Source organism: Erithacus rubecula (assembly GCF_903797595.1).
Source record: "Erithacus rubecula genome assembly, chromosome: 5".
Taxonomy (NCBI): domain Eukaryota; kingdom Metazoa; phylum Chordata; class Aves; order Passeriformes; family Muscicapidae; genus Erithacus; species Erithacus rubecula.
Genome location: NC_136687.1, coordinates 55,879,033 through 55,906,373, shown reverse-complemented (window position 1 = coordinate 55,906,373; position 27,341 = coordinate 55,879,033). Strand labels below are relative to the sequence as shown.

The following is a 27,341-nucleotide window of genomic DNA, read 5'->3' as shown; positions in this document are numbered from 1 at the left end:
ACTGATCTGAGAAAATGGGAATAGCTTACTTTTGCCATTAAATGAACAACTTCTTTCAGCAGCCATAGCTTGGTTGTGCCTCTTCTGAAGTCTTTGCTGTCTTTCTGAAAGTTTTAGCTGTTTAGTGATAAATTTGGAGAAAATGAGGCTCAGAGGAGATTACCACTCTCTACAGTCCTTGAAAGAAGGTTGCAAATGAAGAGGGGTCAGTCTCTTCCCCCAGGTAACATGTGACTGGACCAGAGCAAATGGCTTCAGGTTTCACCAGGGGACATTTAGTTTGGACATTAGGTAAAGTTTCTTCTCCAAAAGTGTTGTCAGGCATTGGAGCAGGCTGCCCAGGATAGTGATGGAGTCACAATCCCTGGGAGGTATTTAAAAGATGTGTAAATGTTACACTTAGGGTCATGTTCTAGTGATGGACCTGGTAGTGCTGGGTTAATGGTTGGACCCGATCCTAAAGGTATTTTCCAGCCTAAATAATTTAGTGATTCTATGATTCTAATTCTTCTCTGTGCAGCTTTCCTTCTGTTTGGACACAACTGTGTGCTGCTTATTAATATTTCATTTGTGCACATGCATGCTGCTAAGAGTGGTGCTTATCTATGCATAAAAAGGCTATTCATAACTGATCCTCTATGTACCTATTATTTGCCAACATCTTATCACAGAAGAAATTCTTTTTGCCCAATTCCACCCTGGTGCTAGAGGCTCCACCTACTTATGCTTATATTATCTCCATGGCTGCCCATAATTTTTTGATTATGCATATGAGAATAGCTGCAAAAATCAAGATGCTTAAAGGATCTTAAAGCAACTAGATAATTATTTAAAGAGCTTAAGAAGAATTATTTGGAACTATTTATCCCTTTTCTTTCCTACCTGGGGAAAGTAAAAATGTGTGTTAATGCCAAAGGGGTGTGCATTTCACTGTATTTTACCTATGAAGCCATGAAGAGGGTTAATGGGATTGTAACCAAAGATGCAAAACAAGATTAGGTCTGCTAAGCAAAAAAAGAAACAAAAAAAGAGAATTATGTTGAAGTAAAGGTTTTTGGGGTTATTCTTATTTATAGAGGAGAAAACCATGAATGTCTTGTGTGAGCATCTAGATCTATATTTAAATATATATATATATAAAATCCACTGGACTTTATTTTTTGTCTATATGATAAAGGATTTATTAATTCAGCAAGAGGAAAATTAAAATAGTTCTTGCAGTTTCAGGTCTAAGGTGCCAGTTTGGAAAACAGGGTCTTTTTTTGTTATTGTTGGGTGCTTTCCTCCTCAACACTGGTATGCACTTTATTTAAACCAGGTACCTATATGTTTACATAGAAAGACAAATAGTCTGTTTATTTCAGCAGCTGTTCAACAAGCCACAAGCACAATCAATTAGATTAATCCCAGGAAATAAAACTTGAAATAAAGATGATATCTGAAATCATTTTTATTCATGGTTAGAGACCATGCAGATTCTTTAGACAAGTTGAAAAATCTTATGGGTGATGTTGAAAACTTCAATGTACAAGTGCTAATTCAATTTGAGGGCAAAAAACCCCTGTCTTGATAGAATGGTTTCTGTAGAGATATTACCAGAATAGCAAACCCCCAAGCAATACAAAGGCAGCCTGAGTATTGTCTGCTCATTACCTGAATTTTCAAACACTTAACAACTGTGAAAAGTATGAATATGCAAAGCTTCCAGACTCTGACCAACGTTTTCCTTTTTCCCTTCTGTTCCTGGAATGAAAGAGCCAGTGGTTTATGTCAGTGCATATATGTATAACTGCCATTAGCTCAATTTAAAGTTGCATATGATATAAGGTCACAGGTCTCTAACTCAGCAGAGCATTTAAGTAAATCAGCCTCTTCACCAGCTGTAGCACCTGAAATATGTGTGTGAGTGCTCCATTGAACTGGGGCTAAAATTTCAGCTCTGGTGTCTTCACAGCTGTTCTGCAGCAGGATAGAAGGTGGACCTTGCATAGACAGCGTGATATTAAGAATTTATTGAATCACAACAGTAGAGATTTAAAAATGCTAAAATGGGAATGAATTCTTGCCTTTAATGGTGAGGATCCTAAACACTCTTTTCTAGAAGAAAAGATACAGAGAAGAGAGACTTACACTGAATGTCTTATATGAGGGGATGGTTTGAATAAGAATTGCCATCCCATGTGGAAGACCCCTTGACCTCTGTGAGGATTTCAGGGACTCACTGCCAGGTTGAGTCTGAAGGCTGCAAAGGCAGTGTTAATTTGCCTAATTTTAAGTTCAGAGCCAGATCATGCAAGCTCTTGTTTGCATATCTAGTCCATTATGTCTGAATATTTTGTGGCAGCATTTTATGACATATCAGCCCTGATGTTGTAACTGGAAATGAGAAATACCACAGAGTGCACATCACACTTACACTGGCATTGTTGCCTGACCCTTATCTTTTGCTTTTTCTCACATGAGCAGTGCCACGAAATATTGATAGACCAAAAAAACCCCTGAGATTTCTGTGCAAGATTTGGAGTCCTGTGCTTACTGATGAATGCTCAAAGCTTTAACATCTAATTTTGAACAAGTGCCTGTGGTTGGTTGTTTTTTTTTTTTTTTGTTTTGTTTTTTTGGTTTTTTTTAAAGATAAAATCATGCTGCTATAAATAAAAGGACACCAGTCTCTGCAGGTTAAGGCTAACAGGTTAATAACCAATCTGTTTATATTAAATCATCTCTTAAATATAAGAAAAACATATTCTAAAAATTAAAAAGCTGAAGAATGGTGCATAAAAAAACGCATTTGATGCACAATGAATTCTTTCTTTTTTTTTTTTTTTATGGAATAAGTTTTTATTCTGTACAGATATTAAGGGATTCATCCTTGCCATTTTTTTCCATGATGGTTGTAGTCTTTCTCCTCTTTGCTAGTTCTTGCTGGTGCTGTTTGTGATCTCTCAGCTGCTTGAGTTCCTTGATCACAGAATCATTTAGGTTGGAAAAGACTTCTAAGATCATCCAGTCCAACTGTTCCCCCAGCACTGCCAAGCCCACCACTAAACCATGCCCCCCCAAGTGCCACTTCTACGTGTCTTTTAAATACCTTCAGGGATGGTGACTCCACCACTTCCCTGGGCAGCCTGTTCTAGTGCTTGACAATACTTTTTGGTGAAGAAATTTTTCCTAATATCCAATCTCAGCATCCCCTGGCACAACCTGAGGCCATTTCTGCTTTTCACTTGAGAGATGAGATTGACCCCCACCTGGCTACATCCTCCTTTCAGGTAACTGTTGAGGGTGGCAAGTAGATTAAATACTCTAGGTTATGACAAAAGTTTTGAAGATCCAAGAAAAGAGCTGGGAACAGCTGTTTTTTTCTCCAGGCTCCCAAAGTCCTGTGGATGCTCACATTGATGGGACCTGTTGGAGCATGTGTTTGCACCTTCTGCTCAGTCTGACTGCTCCTGTTGTCTTTCTGTGGAAAGCAAGAGGCCAGTTGAGCAACTGGGCTTGTGTTTCATTGTGGAGAGAGGTGGTGATGTGCCCTGGGAGCTGAGAAATGCTTCCTGGTCCTTGGTGTACACTAAATTACAGTGGAAGAGTGGAGGGGGAATGTCACTGCAGTCTGGAAGTGTGGCTGGGATTTGAAATGAGACTTGCTAAAAGCACAGCTGCTCACTCCAGCATCTCCACAGTGAATTTTCTCAATGGAGAAAATTTTACTGGAATTTTTCATGTCTCCATAACTTTAATCTAAAATGTGAAAATCTGTTCAAATTTCTTCTTAAATGTTGTCTAAAATGTGTCCACCTACTTGCCCACTGTAAATGCATAACAGCGTGTATTAGCAAGCACATGCACATTTTACTGAGCTCAAGAAATCAGGTTATGAGAAAAGAAACCTGGTGGTTTTAGAGCACTAAATAATTTGTAAAAAATAAGCATCTGGTGAATGAAAAGCATGGGGGAGGAATGGTGTTACTTTTATGTGCCCAAGGTTCAGAGCATGACTCAGTCTTAACTATGGTGGTGCTGCCAACCTACTGACAGGGATTTCGGGTTTTAGCTGCTGTGTGTCTTCCTAGGTGAGAAATGACAAGTAAAATGAGTAGTAATCAATATGCTTCTGCTTTATGGAGTTGCACATATTTCCTAATAATTAAAATTTCTGTATGGCTGTCATTGCTAAAGATGACCAGAAAAAAAAAGGGGCTTGTGAGAATAAATGAAGCATCTGACTTGTGCAAAGTGACTTGGTGTTAACTCTGTAGCTTTCCTTTTGCATAAGAAGACTGGCTCTGTACTTTGGAATGCTGAATAGAAAATTAAAAATGCAGGCCAGTCTTCGGGAACATTTTACTTACTGTTTTAATAAACTTTTGTTTATGCCTAGAGGTGCCATTAAATTACCAGCCAGACATTAATATACAGTACACAAGGGATCTTGTATATAAGCAATGATTATTACTGTGTGACTCAGATGGAGCTTGCTGTGCACCCAGAGAAATGCTGGACAGGAGGTGAGGAGGGAATACTTGTCTGGATGGGGAGTGGTGCTGCTTAGGCAGTACTGGATGTGCCAGTGGGTTGGGCATGTTTAGAGGAAAGGTATTTTCCCAGAGCAGGAGTATGACTCAAGGGGACAGGGATCTGTCATGTAGAAACACCTCTGCTTTGCTTTACAAAATAACAGAAGGCAAGCACATGGTGTGGATGATCCTGGAGCTGAAGGTACTAAGCAATTTTAAGCCAACTATTACTCTGGAACCCCTTAAAAAGGAGTTTTATTCCCCCACCAAGCATGTGCTTCAGCTTCTGATTCTGGCTGTGCAGGGATGCTGGAAATGTTTAATTCCAAACATGGCTTTCTTTCTATGCCACTGTCTCCAGAGTGAGAACAGCACTTACAGAAGCAAAGACTGCAAGAAAGAGCTGGAGTTAAATGTGGGCTATGGACAGCACACTGGAAAGCCTCTGAGTAACAGGGTGGAGAGGTAAAATCAGGGTGATGTGCCTTTCTGCAGCTCTTGTGATTGCCTCCTTCCACAGACAGGTGCAACTTCAAATGCAGGATTTGCAGGAGTGTTGTAAGTTCATCTAGAAGGAAGAAATTCAAAATCCCTCCAGCTCCTGAAAAAATGTATGCCAATTAATTCTGAATTGGGATTTTCCTTTACATTTGATCTACTTAAGAATGCACCACAAGGAAAGCTTCCTATGAGGAAAGCTTAGAAATGCTCTCAGGGAAAAGGCACCATCATAACTCTCCCACTTCCTAAAGGGATCAGGGTAGAGCTCTGCTTAATGCTCATCCTCTAAAAGAAATTAAGGCCCTACCTACTACAGCTTCTTTAGGTTCTGCTAAAAAAAACCAAAAAACAACCAGATGATTCCTCCCCATCTCTCCTGTAACTTCCCTACTGTGCTTGCTGACTGACTTGTTCCTACTAAAAAGATAAACTAGTTCCTTCCCTCTCTTGCTGCATCTCAAGGTTGTGGCTTTAAAGCCTCTTACATGAAAGGGAATGGGGAAGATTGGATGAGACTTGTGAAGTGTACAATACAAAATCACTCAAGGATGACTGACTTGTGTGGTATAAGCTGGATAGATGTCAGGCAGGGCATAGTGCCCTGATTATGTCATAAGAATATTTCATTTTCACAGAAGAATAATTCTTCACTTTTCCTGGGAACAGGAAAGAGAAGGCAGAATGTCCCAGGAGCAGACCTGTTCAGCAGTGTCCTGGTACAGGTGTGAGGTAAATGGTGAACATGAGAGGAGGGAGGATGAGAGGGTTTAGCAGCTCTGTTGGCTGTGCCAAAAAGCACGTGGTGGATGTTCGAGCCCTGCATGGGACAGAGGAGCAAAAGTCTTGCCTCCTGTTAGTGATGCAGCAGTAAGGGAAATGGATTCACAGTGCAAGGAGAGAAGCAGGACAGTAGGCTTGGATAGAAATGGCTTTCCCTTCAGGCTCTATCCCTCATGTGCCTGTTTACCTTAGGATAGTTTGGTCCCAGAAACTATCTCAAGTATCACTTTAATCCTCTGATCCTCTGCCATCTCCTTTGTTTAAATAAGCAATTTGGGTTGGACAGTTCTGGAATAAAAACTGCATCCAAAACTTATCAGATAGTGCTGACTTCATTATTTGCATCTGATTAACTACCAAAGAACCAAGGCAGTCATGTTTTCCTTCTGTTTGGTGGTTGGAGGGGTTGTGTTTGTTTCTGTGGTTTTGTTTTTCATTGATGTCATTATTTGCCAGCAAAACACAATTGCCTTTGTTTTAGTTCAGCTTTATTCCCTTGTCTTCGTGTGATACTGTTTTAGGCACAAAATGTCCCAGTTTTTTAAATACTTCATAACTTATTAATGCTGCAGATTGTAGTGTGAAGAGTTGTCAAAAACATCATTTTTTATGTATTGACAGATATAATATCTGATTTTTTATTAGATAGCTTTTAAGGGATTTTTTTCCTCTCTGGTTGTATTTTTCATAATTATTTAGCACATTCCCCCATAGTTTATCTCCCTGCCTGGCTCCACTTTTTTTTTTTTCCTTTTGCATCTGCTTTATCATTTGATGTTTTTTCACTTAAATGTGAACCTGATCAACATCAGACATATCAGAGCCCATCTTAATGTGCTCTCATGCCTCTCTAGGAGAGGATTCCTCTCAGGACTGATATATGCAGCACTTGGAAGCACCCACTGTTCCTGTGACATGACTTCCTAGTCCATTTTAAATCAAGGGCCAGACAGGCTGGGATCAAATGGATGTATTTGCAAATAGTGTGGAATTTACTTCACTGCAGGTCAAGTTATGTGTCTGTAAGATTCCTATGGAATTCATTTGCTTTTCTCCAGACTGATGGAGTGCTGGTCTGTCCTGTGGTGAAGACAGGACACAGGAATTACCTGCAAAGATCCACAAGGTGTAACAACAGGTGCCATTACTAAGATGAAGCCAAACTGACAAGTCTCAGGAAGTGTACAGCCTTCTCTGGTGAATTAGCTCTGTTTCTTTGAATCTTTAAACTCTTTAGTAATATTAAAATCAAATGGGACAAATGCAAGAGAAATGCTCTACCTTTTCCCAGCTAAGAGAATACAGAATTTGGAGTATGGCCTGTCCTTCCTCTTGGACATTTTAGAAGATAAAACTGAAGGTCCTAAAAGCCAACTTTCACCCACCTTAAGACAAACCTCCTAGAAAATTCTAGCAGCTGATTTCTCTGATGGCTGCTCCTTCTGAACTTGACCTTTGTGACAGGTTCCTGATTTCAGTGCTAGAGGGGCTGGGGTGACTGCTCTCCTCTTTCTGCTTTCTGTGATTTACACACTCTTCCCTTACCTTAAATTACCTTAAGAGCATTGTAAAACTTCTGCATCTGCTCATCTGTGCATCCACACCCAGGAATAAATCCCCTGCTTCTCCCCTGTAAAAAATGCAGCATAGGCTTCTGTAGAGAAAATTCTCATGTTGTAGGCATTTTGGTATGTTTATTATAATATTAGAAGGTTATTTTTGTAAGCACAAGGAGAAAAAGACATGAAGATATCCCCATGCTATCTCTGAAGTCTTTTATTTAATAGGTTAAATCCAGCTGTTCATTGTGAAATTATCCAGGGAAGCTATTTCCTGTTCTTGCTTTCATTTTTCAGGTTTAAATATGTACAGTTTTTCAAGGTTTTAAAAAAATTTTTTTTTTTTGTCTTCTCTTTTTGAATTGCAGTTGAAGAAGCCCATAATTTGTATCAAGAGCACAGCTTTATTATGCCAATAGCTTTTCTTTTCCTTTTTTATTTTTTTTAATGCAACCTTCTGAATACATTATAGCTTTGCTATCTACTGGGAAACCGTATTTCTGTGAAAAAGTGCTAAACATGAAAATTTCTCTAAATTTATATGGTCTCTTGGTAGTCTAGGAGGAGAAGTCGAGAGAATATCATGAGTGGAGCATCAGTAAACCAGATTCTGTTTCTGGTAAGAACAAGCAGGTTTTAGGAAAGGGATCAACAAACCCCCCACTTGCTGCCTTTTAAATTTTCTTCCTAATGCCTGAGATTATGTCATGAAAATTCCACACAGAGCACTTAAGTAAAAGAAAAATTGCTTATTTGTTGAATAACTAAATATATAAGAGGGCCTTTTACTACAAGTTAAAAACAAAAAATGTATTCTCCATTTAAGGTCTCTGGGGGAAAAATGATCATAGCATTATAATAAACCCAAAGATTCACAAAACCTTTCATCATCTCATAGTGTCTATTTAGAAAAGCACACTTATATGTGTGTTTAAATCTCATTAAGTCCTGTTCTAAATTGAACTTGTACATAATTCCTGCTGCTGAATCATGCTAGGGGTGGTAAGTCCTGCAGCTGGCAATACCTAAGTGTTTACAGGTATTCAATAATATTCAGTAGCAAGAACCAAAAGATCCTTGCAGATGCCTAAAGCAGTATAAGCACCTAGGCCAAGACACAATAAAGACTTGTAAATTCCTCTTCCATCAGGAAATCCAGCTGATAGGATCAGTACAGCAATCTCTTCAATTTCCTCTGAGAAAATCTGAGATCATGCCACTAAGTGCTTGTGAGAAATATAAATGTGTTGTAAACCGCCTCCCATATATTTCCACTTTTTCTCCTCAACTTTCCTATTTATAATTAACACCTCTCTTTATCTTGTTCATTCTGAATATCTTTGTTCTTTTCAAACTAAATTATTTAATACTATCTCTTCCTCTCGTTTAAGCTCTCTTTATCTGGTGATCCCCTCTCCTTTATATTAAAATCTCTCCTGTCTAAATGCATAATCAAATGACATCTGCTCCTCAGGAGCATGAAAATCCTTGCACATTCCCTGAAATCACTGTGCAGTTATCAGGCAGAGAGGTTTTTGGAGCAGATCAGAGGCTGGGCACACAAAAAGAACAGGCTCAAACCACACAAGAGTGGTTGTTCAAAATGTGAAGCCCAGAAATGTCCAGTCCACTCCTGTGTCTTTGCAGATGTGAAACCAGTCCCTGCTCACACCAACAGTCCTGTTGGTTTCAGCAGGCTACCTGTGAGCAACACAGACCTGGTGCCATGTAGCTACACATCCCAGAGCTTTTGTATTATGCAGAAGGAAGCACAAAGGCCTTTGGAGGCAGGAAGCATCTGGAAGCCTCGAGGTATGTTTGCAGTTGAACAAAAATGAAAATTTGGTCATGTGAAAATCAGAGAGAAGCTAAATTCTTGTTCCTGTACTATGTCTTAGCCACAGCTAGATGTACCCCAAAATGTTTTTGTATGATGTAACAGAGAATGAACATGCACATGTGCCAGGCCATTCCAGATCTGTTTGAGTCCTGGTGTTTAATTAGAGTATATGTATTATCTGTATAGGAACATGAGGAGGAACATGAAATGTTGCAGGAGACAGTTTTGGATGACAGGACAGATGCTGGATTGTCCCTCTGTAATAGGGACTAAATGCCTCCACAGAGACGATAAATTCCCTGATAGCAACAGTGATGCTGTCTTGCAGACAGATTTAGGATGTGAGAGTGTCCTGCCAAATATAAAATTCACATGTAGTGTTTTCTTCCCTTCTGCTCCACTTTGGTGGAACATGGCAGGACTTAAGTCCACTCTTATTTAAAAGCAGGATCACTTTCATCTAGTTAATCTAAGAGACACACATACTTACCACAGTCATAGCAGGACAGCTTTAAAAAACCAAACAGCTAGAATGTCTTTATGCAAGGCTTTTGACTCACATCTTAGAATATCTGCATATCATTTTAAAGATTACAGAAGAAGAGAGTCTCATGAACTTGGATATTTTGTAACTCAGATGGCAAAAGATGTTTATTACAAACTTCAGATCTCTTGGAAAAAATTTAAAGGCAATGTCCACTCAAAGCAAGGGCCCACTCATCAAAGCTTATCTTTATACATGTAGAGAGAAGTTCTGTTGTATCTGGTAACCATTTGGTTTTGGGGGCTTTTCTTGTTTGTTTCTTTGTGGGTTTTAGTATATATATTTCTTAACTGTTCCAAATGTAATACCCAGTGAGATATCTCTCCTTGGAGAAGGAGAAACAGACTCAGGACTGTGCACAGGAAGTGACCTTGGAGGGAAATTGAGAAACACCTTCTAGAGCCTAGAACTGAACCTGAGGTTTCTTACTTTTGCCAATTAGATCTGCTGTGAGCAAATATCTGAAAGTTGTTGGCAAAATTAACTGGAATTAATAGCGAGAAAGATTAGCAATTCATTATTAGTACCCACCTGCAAAGAGTGAGGAGCAGGACTACTACTGTGTAAAAACTATGATGCAAAAGCAGGGTGAGACTGCTGTCTATTACATGAATTAATTGTAATGCCAGACTAAACATCCTCCTTAGCATCTGTCTGCAGCTTCTGCAGGAACTGATACTGCAGCATTTTCATTCATTCTGAAATTCAGCTGCTTCTAACTTCTGAGTGCATAATTTCTGACTTAAACAGATTATTTATTATTATATTTTTTCCTGAATTATGTTGAATCTGCTCCTGCCTTCTAGCCCTTCCGGGGCAGTGAGAGGCTTCTGCATCTTGTAACTCATCAGCCTGGCTGGAACCACTAGGAACAGGGTTCCTAGTCTCCTTCCCATCTCTGTTAGGAGCTCCAGAGCTGTGTACAAATTCACAAAAAAAAAAAAAAAAAAGTCTGGGAAACCATGGACATCTGCCTGGTCTCTTGCTGTGTTCAGATCAGAGCAGGTGATCTGAACTTGCCCTTGCTGGTGTGCTTTCAGAGCCACACAGGGAAAGATGTCCATGCTCTGATCCATGAACGGTGCAGATGTCCTGCAACTGGGGCCACCTGTGAGTGAGTATCCACAGAGCTATTTAATATAGCTTATATGATAAACATTGCCTGTACATCTTCCTCTGATTTATCTCTCCTGTGCGGCAATCAAATCCTCCAAGTAATCAAACCCTACACTCGTTATAATCGCAGCTTGCTCTAGATGAACACATCATGCATTTATTTTCTCCCAAAACCAGCCAACCCTCAGTGATTGTTCAGGGCAAGTGCAGTGAGGTTTTGCTCTTGGTCTCCCTCCTGAGAAGGGAGCAAGGACCAACACGTGCTCTAGTAAACTTCAGTAAAGCAGTGAAACGCATAATCATTGTAAACTGCGCAGTTTGGATCCGCTTGCGGGTGGGAGAAGGCACGTTCCCTCCCGTATCCAAACATTTCGGCTCTGATGTATCCCTGTTATACAGGGATATACACATCTTGGAGATCAGCCGAGCTTTCAGCTACAAGCATTTCTTTCCTCGGTAGCAGAAAGCCCGTGGCAGGGCTATTCCTTGAAGCCTGAACACATCGGCAGAGGCTGTGCGGGATAAATTTCCCCAAAAGGTTCGGGAATCGCGCAGCAGCGCTGCGGTGCGTGGGAGAGCCCTGCGGGACGGGGCAGCGCCGGCGGGAGCCGCTGACAGACAGAGCGGCTCCTGCTCTGTCGTTTCCCTGCTAATGCCACCATGAATCCATCGGGGAAGCGCCGCAAGACGGGAATAGGGAACGGAGAGCGCGGGTGGAGCACCCAGGATGAGGTTTTACGATACTGTTTTAATGGAGTGTGCATAGCAGTGAGGTTAACCAGGGAACCGCCCGGCGCTGGGAATGGCTGGCTCGGTTCGGGCGATGCTGTCGGCATGTCGGGACAGGGGCTGGACAGGTGCCTTTGGGTCTGCCCAGAACGGACCGGCAGGCGCTCAATGACAACTCCAGGGCGATCCCGATCCGCGTGTCCCCGGCGGCGCCGGGACGGGCGGGATGAGCGCGCAGCGGCAGCAGCTGGGTCCCGCGGCGGCGGCCCCGGCGCTCCTCGCTCCCGCCCGGGGCTGCGGGGAGCGGAGCCGCCGGTGCCTGCCCGCCAGACCGGCCCTGCCGGAGCGATCCCGGGGAGCGCAGCCGCCGGTGCCTGCCCGCCAGACCGGCCCTGCCGGAGCGATCCCGGGGAGCGCAGCCGCCGGTGCCCGCCCGCCAGACCGGCCCTGCCGGAGCGATCCCGGATCCCGCCTCCCGGCTCGCGCCCGCCCTCCCGCGCGTCAAGCGCCGGCCGTCACGCGGGAGTTGTAATGTACCAAAACAGCGCGCACCACCTTGCCGCGCCCGCCCGCCGGCACCGGCTCCGTGCCCGCGCTCTCCCCGACCAGCCCGGTGACAGCAGCCGCGGCGCTGTCCCGTTCCCGCCGCCGCCACCCGCGGTGTGCGCCTCGGCGCGGGGATGCCGGGCGGGACAGCCGGAGCCGGAGGGGGGCCGCAGCAGCGCGTAGCCCGGCGGACGGGCGGCAGCGCGGGGCCGCGCGCCTATTAGGAGGTACGTGGTAGCGATGGCGGCGGTGGGTGAGACTTTTCCTGTCAGCGGATCCGGCTGGCCCTGCCGGCGGGCGGTGGGGCCGCGCCCCGCCCCGCGCCCGCAGCAGCCCCGAGCAGCCGAGCGGCACCGGGCCGAGCCCGGCCGAACCGCACCGAGCGGCGCCGGGGAGCGGCGAGCAGCGCCATGGGGCTGCTGGAGCGGCTGCGGAAGGAGTGGTTCATCCTCGGCATCGTGCTGGTCATCGCCGTGGCGCGGCTGGAGCCCGGCGTCGGCGTCAAAGGCGGTGAGTGCGGGCGCTGCGCCCCGCAGCCCCGGGACTTTGCCAACTCCCGTCCTGCCCGTGAGGCGTCCCTGCCCTCCTTCGGCTCCTCTCCTTCCCTGCTCCCAGCCGCTCCCCTCAGGAACACGGGAATCGCTCCCGCGTGTGTCCCCCTGTCTTTGCTCGGCACTGTGTCCTGCTCCTTTGGGATTAGGAGCGATGGGAGCCAAGTAGTGGCTGGCTGTGAATGTGCTCCTGTTCGACTAAGTCACAACTCGCAGAGCTGTGGGCACGAAGTCCTGGCAGCTCAGGTATGGATTTCTGCCGCCTGGGAGCTTCCCCGGAGCTGCAGCTGAAGCGTCCTGTGGGAAACTCTCCGGTGCTGTGTTCCGGCCAGACCTTTTCTTTCGCTTTACACTGGAACGCTTGTTTGTTAAAGTTCTGGATTTTTTTTTTGTTGTTGTTTTTGTTCCCTCTTGCTTTCTAGTGTAAACAGGGAAACTGATCCTGTGGAAAGTGCTGGTGTACAGGGAGCAAAGCGGATCTGTCCTTTGCTAAGCAGGGAGGGCTTGTATTTCATCCTGGCTGATGAAATATCCACTGTTATTTAAACATCAACAATGTATCTTTAAGTGTAAAGGCGGGGGGTGTCTCCTTGTTAGTTTCCATTGGAACTTCAGCTCATAGGATGTTTACGGATTTCAAGAATAAATTAGACTTTGTATTTCTTCCTGGTTAGTTTCCATTGGAACTTCAGCTCATAGGACGTTTACGGATTTCAAGAACAAATTAAACTTTGTATTTCTTCTTCCTAATTTTTCTCTGATGGCTTAAGAGATATAGAACATTTCAATGGAATTCCTCTAACAGTTCCATGTTATGTGAGAGGACGAGGAATCTATCTGTGTTTTTATAGGCACAGGGATTTTTTTAAAAATTTCTTCTTTTTTTTTTTTTTTTTTTAATTTTTCTTAACAGAGCTGAAGTTTGAGGATAGACAGTTTTTCACTGAGGAGCCAAACTTTTCCCACCTCTTAGGTTCTGGGAAAAAAAAAAATTAAAAAATGGCTCTGAACACATGCTGTGGCATCTAAGGCTCTGGTACTTCGTGGAGTTCAGGGTAGGCAAATTCCTGCTGTGCAAGGATCCCTGCTAACATCTGTGTGCTGTTCTGCATAAGTGAATAGGGCCCACGTGGAGCTTCTTGCAGGATCTGTGCTGTGTTTTCAGCAGACCTTAGACACGACTTGAAATGGATAGTATCAGGTGTTTTGTCCCTCTCTGCTTTGAGTGCCGTGCTAATTGTTAGCAGCCATGTGGGAGATCCTTTTAACTACAATAGGAGGTGATTTTTCCTCGGCTCACTTCCTGCATGGAAGCACTGTGATGGAGCACTTCATTAAATTATCCTGCTCAAAGAAATGTCAAGCTTTGACACAGTATTGTTCCTGGGACAACTTGCTTGAAAAATCTTGGAAGCATTGATTGAATGTAGTGAGCACATGTTCCCCATAGTGGTATCCCCTCCTCTGAAACTATGGGATCTCAGTGCTCTGAGGAATAAAAATATTTCTTTTTAAAGCACAAAGAGGTGAGGGGTGGGATGTATCAACACATGAAAAAACCTTAGTTTGTCATCTTGCAGCTGACAAAGCCATGCACAGTAATTTGCAGGGCCTGGTATGGATGGTCCAGCATCCATACCCGTGGAAGATTGTGCCATAAATAACAAAGATTTGTGGTGTTGTCACCTTCACGACATAAGCCAAGCCATTTTTGTGTGTTTTCCTACTTGATAAATGAAGCCATTTAGTTCCTTTGTGAAAAGAATTTTTCTGTTGTGACCAGAGTTCCCTGTGTTCCATGAGTGTGTGGTTGCTCTGGTGGTAGAGAGGGAGTTCAGGTAGCCCAGTGAAAAACCATAAACCAGAAAAAAAAAGAGTCCTGGAAGAACCCCAACCTTAGCCAGACTAACCCACTGCCTGTCTGCTATATCTGCATGTACATAAATACCCTAATCTTCTAAAGGATTAGAAAAAAAAGAGGTAATTGTGTCTATAAAATATAGTTTTCTGTAGAGCTGTATATTTGTATAATCTTTTGGGGATTTTTTTCCTCCCATCTATTCAGTTAACATGCCATAATTTTGCAACTAGTCATGTGCTTTGTTGCAACTGTAACTCTTGCATTTCCTGTCTTATTTTTACCTTAGTCTTTTGTATGTTGCTTGGCTTTTGTTTTTTTTTTTATTTGTTTTGGTTTGGTTTGGTTTTTTGTTTTTTTTTGTTTTTGTTTTTTTTGTTTGGCACACACATTTTTAGTGTCTTATCAACAAATTTTCTCTGAGAGTAGAATTTGGGGTTGAAATGACTTGAGATGCAAATTTGACCTGTACAATCAAGTCCCTCTGATTTAAGGATCATTGACCTTTCTTCCAGTGTGACCATCAATGTATCATTCATCTGAGGGAGCAGAAAGGTTCCTCTCTTCTGGAGAGGCAAGTCAAGGCTGGCTTGTTTGCTGCTGCAGTTTTGCTCATGACAACTTAGGGTCACTTGTAGAGTGAGGATATTACTTTGGTCCTAAGTAGATTGCTAATATTTTCTTTCTAACATAATATCTGGTTGAATGCTCATGAAAAAATGAGCACATACATTTTATGCCTGGTGGCCTCGGGAGGCAAAGTGTATTAAGAGAATTCATCATTTTTATAGGAGTGTAAAAAAGACAATATTTTAACCTTCCTGATAAAAAGTATATAAATATATACAAATGTAAACCTTTAAAAGAGATGAACTCTTGGTGGTGCAGACATCTGCCCTTGCTGATCTGACTGCAGCAGTGTCTGAAATGTGTTTTTGTGGGGCTGGAATGAACCATTTTGAACCATTTTCTGCTGTGAGGGGAACGACACAGAATTGTATTGCCCCAAGGAAATTATTGCAAGGTGTGGTTTGGGTTCTTCTGTGCAGGCAGCCAGACAGGTGTGTGTGTTGTAGCCAAGAAGTGAGAGGTAGCTGTGTGAGGGATGTCAATGGCCCTATGAAGGTACCAGCTAATATTTATATTTGAGTGTATGGTTTGAGTTTGCTGATGCTGTAGGGATACTCTGATGGCAGAACTGTGAAATATTTCCTAATTTCAAACTTCTAGAATTTACCTGTGAGTTGCCAGTGGCCTCTGATCATGGAAATCAAATTTATATGGTGACCTAACTCACTTTATACTCACTAGTTTACTTTATTTAAAAATTAATAGCATGCTTTTTGTAAATTGATAGAAATGCCATTCTTTTTATTAGAGACTTTACTGATTAGACTTTCTCCAGGTATTTAAGTATTCTCATTTACTCTGTTGTATTATATGCATATCATCATCCCTTTGACTGTAGTTCACTTTGTTCTCTATGTCTGTATTTTTTAGGACCCTTGAAACCAGAAATTACCATAACTTACATTGCCGTTTCAGCTATATTCTTTAACAGTGGACTCTCCTTAAAAACTGAGGTACTGTAATTTCTCATTGCTTCATTCCTATTATGCTCTAAAAAACTTTGTGTCCTTTTGATCAGATTTGAATGTAATTGGTATGGTGATGGTGCTGGGAGGATGGCTAGCAGGAGATGTTTAGGGAATAACCCTCCTTGATTTCAGGAAAGTGCTTCACAAAGTAGTGAGGATGAATATAGTGTGAATAAATGTCACCCATCCACAGAGGGTGGATGGTTTGTCTCTGCACAGCTTTAACTAAATGAAAGTAATGAGCACAATTTGGAGACTGGATCTACACCCTGATTGTGTCCCAAACCCAAATCAGGGTGAGATGCAGCTGTTGGAAACAAAGACCTGGTGGCTTTAAGCTACCTTGGTTGGCAGGCCACAACAGCAGCTTGGATCAGCACAAAGGGGTTCCTGTGCAGATACAATGTCAATATACAAGTGCAAAGTCTTGGCAATCTTTTCCCATAGGATTTCATTGTGGGTAGGTGGATTTGAGGTGCCTACACTCCAGTGCACATCACTGAGATTTCTTTAAAATTTTGTGTCATGCATTATTCAAAGAGGAACAGCCTGGATTCAGAAGAGGTGAAGGGGTGTGTAAAGGAATCATGGAGAAGAGAAATGATGGCTATGTGCCAAGAAGAGAAGAAGCAGCCAGAGTTGAAATGAAACACTGCATATCTCTGCTAGTCTAGTTTTCTGATTCCTTTTGCTGTTGACTAACAGGGAATACTACTCATAAGTTGCATGACACTAATGCCTGAAAGAATCATCACAATTTGGTCCAGTTATCGCCTTTTGAACTGGGATTTGAGTGAACACTATGCATTCAACAACAAAAAAAATCTCTCCACCTGTATCATGGTGGTGTATTGTGGTGGTTCAAGTTTGAGGTGGTGTTGATGGCTGCCCTCTCCTTTGCTGTGTCCTGGCAGCTCTGGCACTAGGGCCTCTAGTTCTGCCAGGACACAGTGTAAGTGAACTGGGAAACTTTAGTCAGTTCTGTATGTTTGCCTGGGATGGTAACAAATCCTGATGGAAATAGGCTGTGGAGGGGCACTCTTCCACAGAGAAGAGAACCCAAAACATAAACCTGAGTAGTATTAATAGAGTGGAATTTTCCTCTTTCAGGCTTATGAATCTTTGCATGCAGAGAAAAAAATGTAAAATTTCTTTCACTTTCACTAGTTTGTATTCCTGAAGTCTTGTATGAGAGAAATGAATGCATTGTCAAAGTCTTGATTAGATTCTCCATGCTAGTTTACATCCAACTTCTTCCAGTTAAGGTGATGTGACTGACAGTTTTCTGGGCAATGTGTCATGTCTCACTTTGAACTTACATAACTTTTTTCCATCTGTGGTATTAAAAGCAAAATATTTATGTAAATGAAGCTTTTACAGGAGCTGATGTTTATGTCCAGGTAGCTGATTTCAGATTGTTTCAGGAGCAGCAGCTGGGGCTTCATGAAGAAACTAAACCTTTCCTGAATTTCTGCCATGGAAGTAGAAGACAGATGAAGAAAATAATTTCTCACATTGTACCTTGTGCTATTACTTTCTAAAGTCTATAATAAAAACAATCCTTATATGTGTTAGGTGGCCAGCTCATGTGTTTTTAAAATACTTTGAAGCATGTTTTAGTTGTTTAAGGCACAACCTAGAACTGCTATTATTACTCAATATGACTTTTTATTGGATTGCAAAGTATATGGTTTCTGCTTTTGGCTTTATTTGTTTTTAACCTGTGTATCAGTTGTTCTACCTTAGATAATGTATTAGATGGAAACTAGTGTTTGGTATGCTTTATGACAGGATGAAAAGTTTATAAGTGTTAACAGAGGCCTTCTGATAAATCTGATAAAACTAGAAATAACTGATGCTGTTTTAAGGTTACACTTCTGGTTTAATCTGCTGTGTAAGTCCATGCTCAAAAAATTTTGCTGATGTGTTCAGAAATCATTTTACAGAATAATTGGCAACATTCAAGAAGAGCATGGCCTTGTTACACTTTCAGAACCAGAGGTGACCAAGGTCCTCTTATATTTGTAGAAATACTCTGTGCTCTCTGACAAGAACATTTGATTCCACCTTAATATAATGCTATTTCAGTTTGCAGTGACTGGATAGCTTGCTCTTTTAAAGCAAATACTTCCCGTAGGGCCCCAGAAATTAAATCACATACTTGAGTTATCCATTTCAAGGAGGAATTTGGCAAGCTACTGAAAACACTGTTTGCTCTGTGTGGGTATTTGCTCAGAGGACTCTAGCTGTGACTGTCAGAAACATGGTTGGATGGCAACAGGGACCCACACCAGCCAGGGAGAGGCTGGGATAAGCTCCCAAAAGGGTGTGAAATACTGGGGAAGACAAGGCAATCTGTTCTGTCTAGTGTGCAGAAACACAATCATAACTAGGAGTATCCAGCAACTTTTTTGAGGGTTTTTTGAGGCAGATGTATTTTTGGACAAGCCCTTGTAAACTGTTGAAGAGGGTGAAGGCTGTTTACCTCATCATTTATTCTGTGATTATCTAGTCTAAGGTATACTATTATACTAATAATTATTCTAAATTACTGTTACTATTGTCAAAGGCAATCACTGGAGACATTTTCAAGGCTGGTAATTTTGATCTGCAAAGATCTGTTCCATTAATACAGCATTCCTCCATGCAGCAGTTTGGCTGTGTTGTATCACCTTTCTTGATCCCTGGAAGTTACAATGAGCCTTTCTTTTTGTCCTGGGTTTTGGTTCTGGAAGTATCACAGAGTCTTCTTAAATCCCTCTGGTTTTAAGGCATTTTCCAATTGTAAAAATATGAAATTAAAAGAGTACTTCTGTATGTGAGATAGATAGATAGATATGTTTAATGCATCTGGTGTCAGCTGGAGAATCCCAGTAAATTGGATTTTGAATAAGAGTGCCATTGGTTCTTTTGCATTGTTTACTTGAAAAGAGCACAAGTTACTGTGAGAGAAAGGAAGAGGAATTTTTATTCTCAGTCTGTGAGATTGAAGTGAGTTAAAATGTGCAAGGCTCTTTTCTTGTACTCAAAAACCTGTGTGGAAGATCCTTGAAATGCCTGAAAAGGCAGAAACAGAGAGACAAAGAGCTAGCTGAAGAGTTTTTTCTCTTTAAGGGTACTTGATCACCTCTCTGGAGTGCTCTTACGTGATTTAAAATTAAATTTTTCTCTGTTGTTTTCTGAGTCTCCAATGGTGCTTTACACTTTATTTTTCAGAAATGTATGGCTTAACAGTTTTTATCTTGTTACAGTCTTGGTATTCTTTCTTTGTTATTCTTCATCAGCCAAATTTTTTTTTTCCTATAGTTTCCTGTCTATTGATGAATGCTTGGTAATACAAACATCCATAAACATCCCTTTTTTTTTTTTTATTTATTTTTTTTCTCCAGTGTAAATAAGAATTAGTTTGTGACTCTCTTTAGACAGAGGAACCTGAAATCATGTGCTCACTACAAGTTTTCATGCTTCTTGGTATCAAAAGTCAGTAAAGTAAACAGCCATCAGTGCAGTTAACACAGGTTTTGAAGCCATGACAAAGTGCTAAGGCTGCCTGCTGAAAAGCTGCTGTTCTGAGAGCTACACTGTTATTGAAGTAGTGGACAATTCTTGTGGAAAAATGCCCAGGAGCAGACAGCTTTTATGTTGCCTGGATGTGCTTCATTATTAAAGAGGAGATCAGATGATCCCTAAAGGTGCCTTTTTGACATGCACTCCTTTTGTATTATAAAGCTGATCCTAGTTTTGAAAGCACAAACGTGATTTTACTTCAGCTGTTGTGACTGCAACTTCCTCTCTTCTTTTTCTTTTTCAGGAGCTGACAAGTGCTTTGATGCATGTGAAACTACACCTTTTTGTCCAGATTTTTACACTTGTGTTCTTCCCAACAGCAATATGGGTCTTTCTTCAGATGTTATCAATCACACCTATAAATGAATGGCTTTTAAAAGGGTATGTTTAAGCATAATGGAGTGAAATATATTTGTAGCTGTTGTCTTAAAGGGCTGCTTATCCTGCAATTGGTGTTTTGTTGTATTGTGAACAGATTTTGCTGGTTGTTTTTTGTGCTTCAGCACCTTGCTGTTGAAAACAAAGTACATGCACAAGATTATTCCTTCAGGAGCCTGATCTCATTTTAGAAAGTCTGGACAGTCTTATGTGTATGGAGGTTGCAACAGGTTATCTTTCTTTTTCACTAAACACAGTTTAAGTGATGTGCTGGGTCTCAGGGAAGGTGGGGAGGAAAGAAAAGGAGTGCTGAAGGAAAAGCATAAATCAGTGAGTAAATATTGTGTATACCACATAGTGGTCTTCTGTTTTTAGGTAGTTTGTATCAAGCATTTATTGCAGGATTTCAGTGTCTGCTTCCAGCTGAATTATGGGAGGAAAAAGAGGAAAATTTTTGTAGGACAAGAACTTTGTAATGAGCAGAAACTAAGTTGCCATGAAAACAGTGCATTTTAAATCTTGGGTGTACACTGCCAATGTGCAAAGTGTGTTGATGGTGTACTAGGGATGGATGCTATGTAAAATAAACAAGTTAAACTTTTTGTTTGTTTGTTTGTTTGTTTGTTTTTAATGGGAGGTCAATACTTAGTGCCATGCAGGTATACTGGAATGTTTGAATGCAAAAATCAATTCTTTCAGAAAACTACTGAAAAAATCCCCATTGTTTATTACTGCGTGGTGAAACATTGCTTGGGGAGTTCCTTGTCTTAAAAGTTTAATGAAAAAGCTGCTCATGTTTGTTTCTACAAGGCCTAAACCTAAAGGAGCATTTCATTTTGTTTGTAAGAGGCTTCTCCTGGTGCTCCATCAAGTATGAATTGGTCCAAATGAGAGTGAAAAGGTGACATTGAGACAACATCAATTAAAAGTTAACATTCTTTTGCTTAACAGTGTCAGTAAAGCAAGGAAATAACAAGATTGCTGTATGAGGTTCATTTGCATTTAGCTATTTGTAGTAAAGGATATTCTGTAAAGTAAAATAATTGTGAAGGTTTTTTTCACCTAGGACAGATAAGTAATTTTCCACAGTAGCTGAAATTCCTTCCTAATCCATGGAGTTTCAGTTTCTCAAGTGCAAGGTGGAAGAGATTTTTGTGGGGTTTTGGTTCTGTAAAGCTTCTCATTCCTTCTTTCCCATGAGTCTTATGCACTTTGGTTCTTAGTACTTAAGGGACATGATCTGTTGCATGCACGAGTATAATTGTATGTATATGCATGCACACCTGTAAAACTGTTTGTAAAACTAGGGATGTATGTATTTTTGTAAAGAAAAGAAATACTTGTACATTTATCTCTCTTAATGTGGAGCCTAAACCAGGTTCATTTGTCATGAGAGTGTGTCTGTGTCTTACTAGTGAGCTGCTGTACTTCTGTTTGCTTCAAGCTGCCTTTCAAGAACTTGTTCCTTGCGTACTGCTTCTGATTTGGCTGTTTTATCTTTTAGTGCAGTAACTCTGCTTATTGAGGTTTCATTGAAAGAATGGTCAGATTGAGGAGTTTAATTAAGGTGGTCTGTTTGGGTATTTTTTAGGAGTGCTTTCTTGAGAAATACTGCTGTTCAGGACATGCTCAGAGCAGTAGACACTGCACTGGGAGCTGTACAGTGTGATGCAGGTGCAGATGATACTGAGCTCTGTGCTAATTCTAGAATAGCACATTTCAAAGCAGGTCCCTGTGTGTGTGTGAGGAGCTGATGTGAGGGGCTGTGCTGTAGCAGCTCTGTGTAAACAAAAGTTCATCCTAATGCCCCAGAGCTGTAGCTTTATTCCCTTAGAAATGCTAAAATACCTAAGGAAAACAGGGAAGGGAACAAGACAGGTTGCAGCCAAGTTACTTCCTTGAGACATTTAGCACAGCATGTAGTGGAGGCTGGTTGATAGCCCTCAAAAAGTCCTGGAAAACAGGCATGTGCTCCCAAGGGCATGCAGCACCCTTTGGCAGGGTGGCTCCCCTGGGCACTGCAGTTCTCCACTGCTCCAAGGTTATGCCTGAAGGGCACAGCCAGCAGAACCTTTTCCATCTTGCACCAGAATGCATGGTCTATTCTCCCATCCTCTCCAATGGTCTGTTTTGCTGTAAGTGTTATTTGAGAGGCAGATTTGGATGGTACCAGCTGTTCATCTTTTTCTACAGCTGAGTGGGATCTTTTTCTTCCCCCCTTCTCTGTCTGGGATGATATTAGGAAGTTTGTTGCTTTGCAGTTATTTTGAAATGTATGAAATAGTGGAGAAACTGATATCCTCCCAAGCATAAGTTAATTGTTTTATTACCTGACCAGGTTTTGCACTGACAATAACTGTTTGAAAAGAAGCATGAAGCAAGTTATTAATGTATGCACAGATTCATCTCTTCTCCACTTTTAGCATATAGCATTTGCAGCACAAGTGGTAAGGCACGAGATGCAAAGATCTGGTATAAGATATAGCTTTGGACTTTTCACACCTAAAACATGTGACTTCAGACCCTACTGCTCAGTTGTTTGTAGTGTTATCAGCAGAACAACAGGTGTTTGGACCCCTGATGTATACTGATAACATGCCCTGATCCAGTGGAATATATTGGTTGGTTGTTATCTCTAGTAGTTGGGCATTAGATGAATCTGTTTGTATATTGGTAGAATTGTGTAGTTGATAAAAAAAAAAGTTTACAGGTGCATGTTTCAATACACTCAATTAAAGGTATGTCCATTTAGTGTGTACCAAGTTTTCTTAGATTAATATTGATTGGTAGGGATTTTTCTTTTTAATTCCCAAATGTGTTACTTTCATTTTGAGAGGGTTAACAGAGATTGTATGTTTAAATCTTTCCCTTACAGTGTGGAAAATCCCTGCTCACTGAAATGAATGCTCTTACACACATTTTTTTACCTCTCTGGATAACTCTGGATTTAACCCACTCCTTATAAGAGCTTGTGAGAAGTTTGAGGAGCTGGTTGCCACATAGAAAATAGATAACAGTGTCACAGTGTAGGACATGGACATCAGAATTGCCATGTGTTTGTTTGTTTGTCTGCTGTATATTTTCCTACATATTTCCAAACCTTCCTGCATAATTTATTTTTCCTGTATTTCTTTTCTTTTCAATATGAGCTTGTTCTGCCAGGCAACTCTCTGCTGCCTTAGCTTATTTCACTTTAAGCTGAAGGTCCTCTGTGCTTCCAAGGTGGTGCTTGGCACCTTGTGGTTGGATTTATATCATGCTTACATTGGTTTCCTCTTTCCCACAGTGTCTGCAGCTGACAAAAGGAATACTGTCATTGTCACTTACCTGTTCTTCTCTTTAAGCTTTTTGTATATTTGCAGAATATCAGTTGCATTGTAATGTGCACCCTGGTGCCTGGGTTTAACAATTCTGTTTGCTGCAGCTTTTTGACACTGCCTTTCTCAGGGATTCTGCTGAGATGGTTATGAATGCAAAGTAGTTCACCACTAGTAGTTGATTGTTTTGAATTAGAATCTCAAGCTGCAATACTTGAAATCATATGTAGATTCCACACTTTTGGGAATTTTGCAATCTATTTTATTCCATGTATTACTGTTATTTTCAAGACAACACAGTTTTTCTTCAGAAACCCTATTTTATTTAGTCCCAAATTTAATTGTAATTTATTGTGGTGTGGTTTTGTGGACTGTCTTTGAAAACAAAGGAAAGCTCACCACCTTTTTCTTACTTTGCAACAGCATTTACTGTACACATCAATAACTTTGCTGTACTAACAATGCCAAAAATGACAATAACAGTAGGGCATCTTGGATTTCTGAAGTGTAAGAAAAAGCTGTGGATGATTTGATGACAGTCAGGTGGTCTTTTTTATCTAGAGGTCTGTGATAGATTTATAGAGACCTTTGTGAATGAGAGCTAGAGCACAACAGATGGGGAAGTGAAGTCACAGAGGTTAAGTGTTTGTGATGGCTGGTGAGAGATGGCATAGAAATGCTGCCAGCTGGAGTGCCCTTCCTAGTGCAGGCTGTAACTGATTGGAAACTGATTGCACTGCACAGGTGATAAGGCTTTCTATTCAGCTATTGAGTAGTTTAAGGTGGTGGGTTGCTTACTGGTTGCCTCCTGTAAGGAATGTAACATTCTTTTTGTTGTTTTCAGCTTGCAGACAGTGGGCTGCATGCCACCTCCGGTGTCTTCTGCTGTAATTTTAACCAAAGCTGTTGGTGGGAATGAGGTGAGTTTGCATTTTGGCTTTTTAAAACAGGTATTCAAGCAAGTATTTATTTATGATGAACTCAAGTGGCAAAGCAGAGACAGAAATGTGATGTTATTGTGGTTTGTAAAGCATTCTGGAATTAGGGCTTGGGTGCTGTCTTGGTGTCAAACAAGGAAAATAGTGATATGTTATGTATTGGGGAAACTGAAAGAAACTCACTTTTCTGAGGTGATACAAAGGTTTCTGATAGAAATTAGTGTTGAGAGATTTCTGGTGGTTGCTGCACTAGGACTTACAGTTAGGACTGTAAGTCCTAACCCTATAGTGGTCCTGTGCTGTGTTGCAGTTATTGCATAGACCAATAGATTAGCAGTGAAGTCATGCCCTTGCAGAGATTCTTTGGATGAGTTCAGTATTATGAGGTTCTGTAGCAAGAATTTCTCAAGATTGAAGTTGCAAATGTAGCAAGTGACACAGCAATACATAGATTTGCATCTTGTATTGTTATTTGAGACTGCATGAAGTGAAAATTCAGGGAATGTGGAGTTCTCTGACAGTGATGCAATGCAAAGTTCTCAACAGATAGAAAATACTGGAATATAAATTGTTAGTGTAAACTCAGTTTGGTCCTGATAAATTGCTGCCTTAAAATGGCATATTCTGGTGTAATTTCAGGCTTTCTTTATCCACAAAGCACTTGCTGTTTTCAGGGAGGCCAGGTAAATGGCATTTAGGAAATTAATCCAGCTGTGCTAATTAATGAGCTTGTTTCCCTTAGATTTGCTTCCTCCTAACTGCTGAAGGTGGAGGAGTCCTGGTAGGTGAAGAAAGGAGGGAATTAACATTGACAGATGGGATTTACACCTGGGGCTGTTGGATGCTATTCTGAAGGGTTAAAGGCAAGTCTTAATTCAGCCATAGTACTCCTGTGTGAGGTTGGGTGGTTCACTTCAACCACATGTTTTAAATATGACCATTACTTGTGAACTTCTCATTTTCTGAGTTCAGGCTCTTGGGACTGATTAATGTCAGCTTTGAAAACACATGATAGCACTGAAAGAGATTGAAGTTGTACTTTGTACTGACAAAGTGCTGTTTAATTGCTTTATCCTCTGAAGAGAGACCCAAAGTATTTCAAGTCAACCATCTCTAATTATGGGCAATCCTGATGCACATCACTGTCTGCCAGTTTGCTACCTTGAGAAAAGAACCATAAAATTGTCTGATGGAGGTGCTGGGGAGTAGTTACAATAAAGAAATAATTCAAATGCCTAATAGTGATCAACAGAGAAATGAGAGGTTTTCCAGTTATGATTCTACATGTAGATGCTGTAAATTACAGCAAGATGCCACATAGTGAGCAGTGAGGATTAAATGAGGTATTGAGTGAGTGCTCATTCAGCATTGTCTGTACTGTCCTTAGAAAAGGCTAAAAATCCTCTAGGAAAAACTACAGTAAGATTGGTTAGTTGAAAGCAATATAATACAATGTGTAGGAGGGAGTAAAGTACTTTAGTTTCTTGACCATTGGAATGCACTTTTTTATGGTAGTGTCCTTCAGGGGGATTGAGGGTGTTTGCATTTTATACCAGCTGAGAAATGGCTGCTTTCTATTATGTGATTGTATAAATCACTGATAAGGTAAGCTTTAAACTCTGATTTTTCTGTGCCAAACTGGTGTTGGAGGAATGCGAAAATGCATACCTTGTAGTGAGCTTTACAGATACTTGCTGACAGCAGAGAGGGTGAATCAAGAACTGGGTTTTGGGAATTGAGGGCTCAGGCTCTAAAAGAGTCTGTTAAAGAAAAACTCCCTTTAAACACGCTCAGTGTAGACAAAGCATATGTTGAAGTTATTGCCAAACTTGACAATGTTTCCAATGCAAGCATAGTTCTGGAATTTGATGTTTCTTTGTTGTTCAGACTAATTTTCTTCTGAAGATCAGCAAATCACATCCCTCATCCTAGGAGAGAAAAACAGTCTCGCATTTCTCCTTGCCAAACTTCACCTGAGCTGTTACAGATGTATTTCTTTTTCTGATATAAGAAGAATACTGCATTTTTTTCCCATTTCACTTTGAATCTATTCTGATATATGAAGAATTTAAACCTGACAGTCAACTGGCAATAACAATGGTTATGCTGTGAGAGCATTTGTTCTTAGTAGTGCTTCTTAAAGTGCTTTTGCCTCAGCAAGTGTGTATCCCTTACCTAGAGTAATTGATTTGTCTGAGGATATATCTACACTACATAATGTAATGTGATAAATGAGCTTGCTCAGAAGGAATATAGCAAGGGAGCTCCATGTGAACTAATTAGTCTGAGAAGTGTCCTGCTGCTGTGGAGTACAGGCTCACCCTCAATAACTGCTCTGAAGACCTCTTTGGATGTCTTGAAACAGCACTTAAGAGCTGTGGTGGTTGCCTGTGTTATGACAGTGTAAGAGGGGTTTAGGTTTCTTGGTCTAAGTAGAAGTGGTTGTTAATTGTCTATTTGGACTTGGGTTATTCTCAAAGAAATATCAGGCCCTGTGTCATGTTTGAAGTAGTACATCTGAGGCTGGGGAAACATGGTCTCTATTTTTAGCTCTGTCATCAACCTTTTGGGTAAAACAGAGTGAGTTATTGTGTCTCTGGGGTTGGCTGTGATGCATAATAGCACATTTGTGAAGTGTTTGAAGATCAGTGCTGAAGAAAATCTGATGTAATATCTATACTTTATTGGCCTGGGGCAGGGTAATTAAGTATTTGGTCAAGTGCTTAGAAAGTGACCTGCATCATTAGAGGCTACTTGGGTAGTGGAATTTGCTGCATATTAGTTGGAAAATTTGGTTGTGAGATAAGAAAAGGGAGACTTTCTTGTCTCTGTTTTTACTTCACCCTGATTTTCCACCATTGATCCTATGATCTTTTCCTATGTTACTTCCATTAACCCTGCAAGCAACTTTCTAAACCAGTCTGTTCCTAGGTTTTGTCACAAATACATTTAGTTCAGTAACAAAGCCAGTTTCAAGCACTGAATGTTAGTTTGGTACATAT

At 41.1% G+C, this 27,341-nt stretch overlaps 1 protein-coding gene across 5 annotated transcripts in view; it reads left to right on the top strand.

Annotated features, from left to right (window-relative positions):
- The first annotated feature begins 12,133 nt into the window (after positions 1-12,133).
- SLC10A7 (solute carrier family 10 member 7) overlaps positions 12,134-27,341 on the top strand; it is a 134,344-nt gene continuing 119,136 nt past the window's right edge. For 2 of the 5 annotated variants that reach the window (XM_079305965.1, XM_079305968.1), the window contains exons 1-4: positions 12,393-12,642; positions 16,042-16,124; positions 19,951-20,087; positions 24,246-24,321. In XM_079305965.1, the coding sequence (XP_079162091.1) occupies positions 12,543-12,642; positions 16,042-16,124; positions 19,951-20,087; positions 24,246-24,321 (396 nt within the window). In that variant the 5' untranslated portion in view covers positions 12,393-12,542. Of the gene's footprint in view, positions 12,643-13,596; positions 13,739-16,041; positions 16,125-19,950; positions 20,088-24,245; positions 24,322-27,341 lie in introns of all 5 variants that reach the window. The other 3 variants (XM_079305967.1, XM_079305966.1, XM_079305964.1) reach the window with 3 other exon arrangements.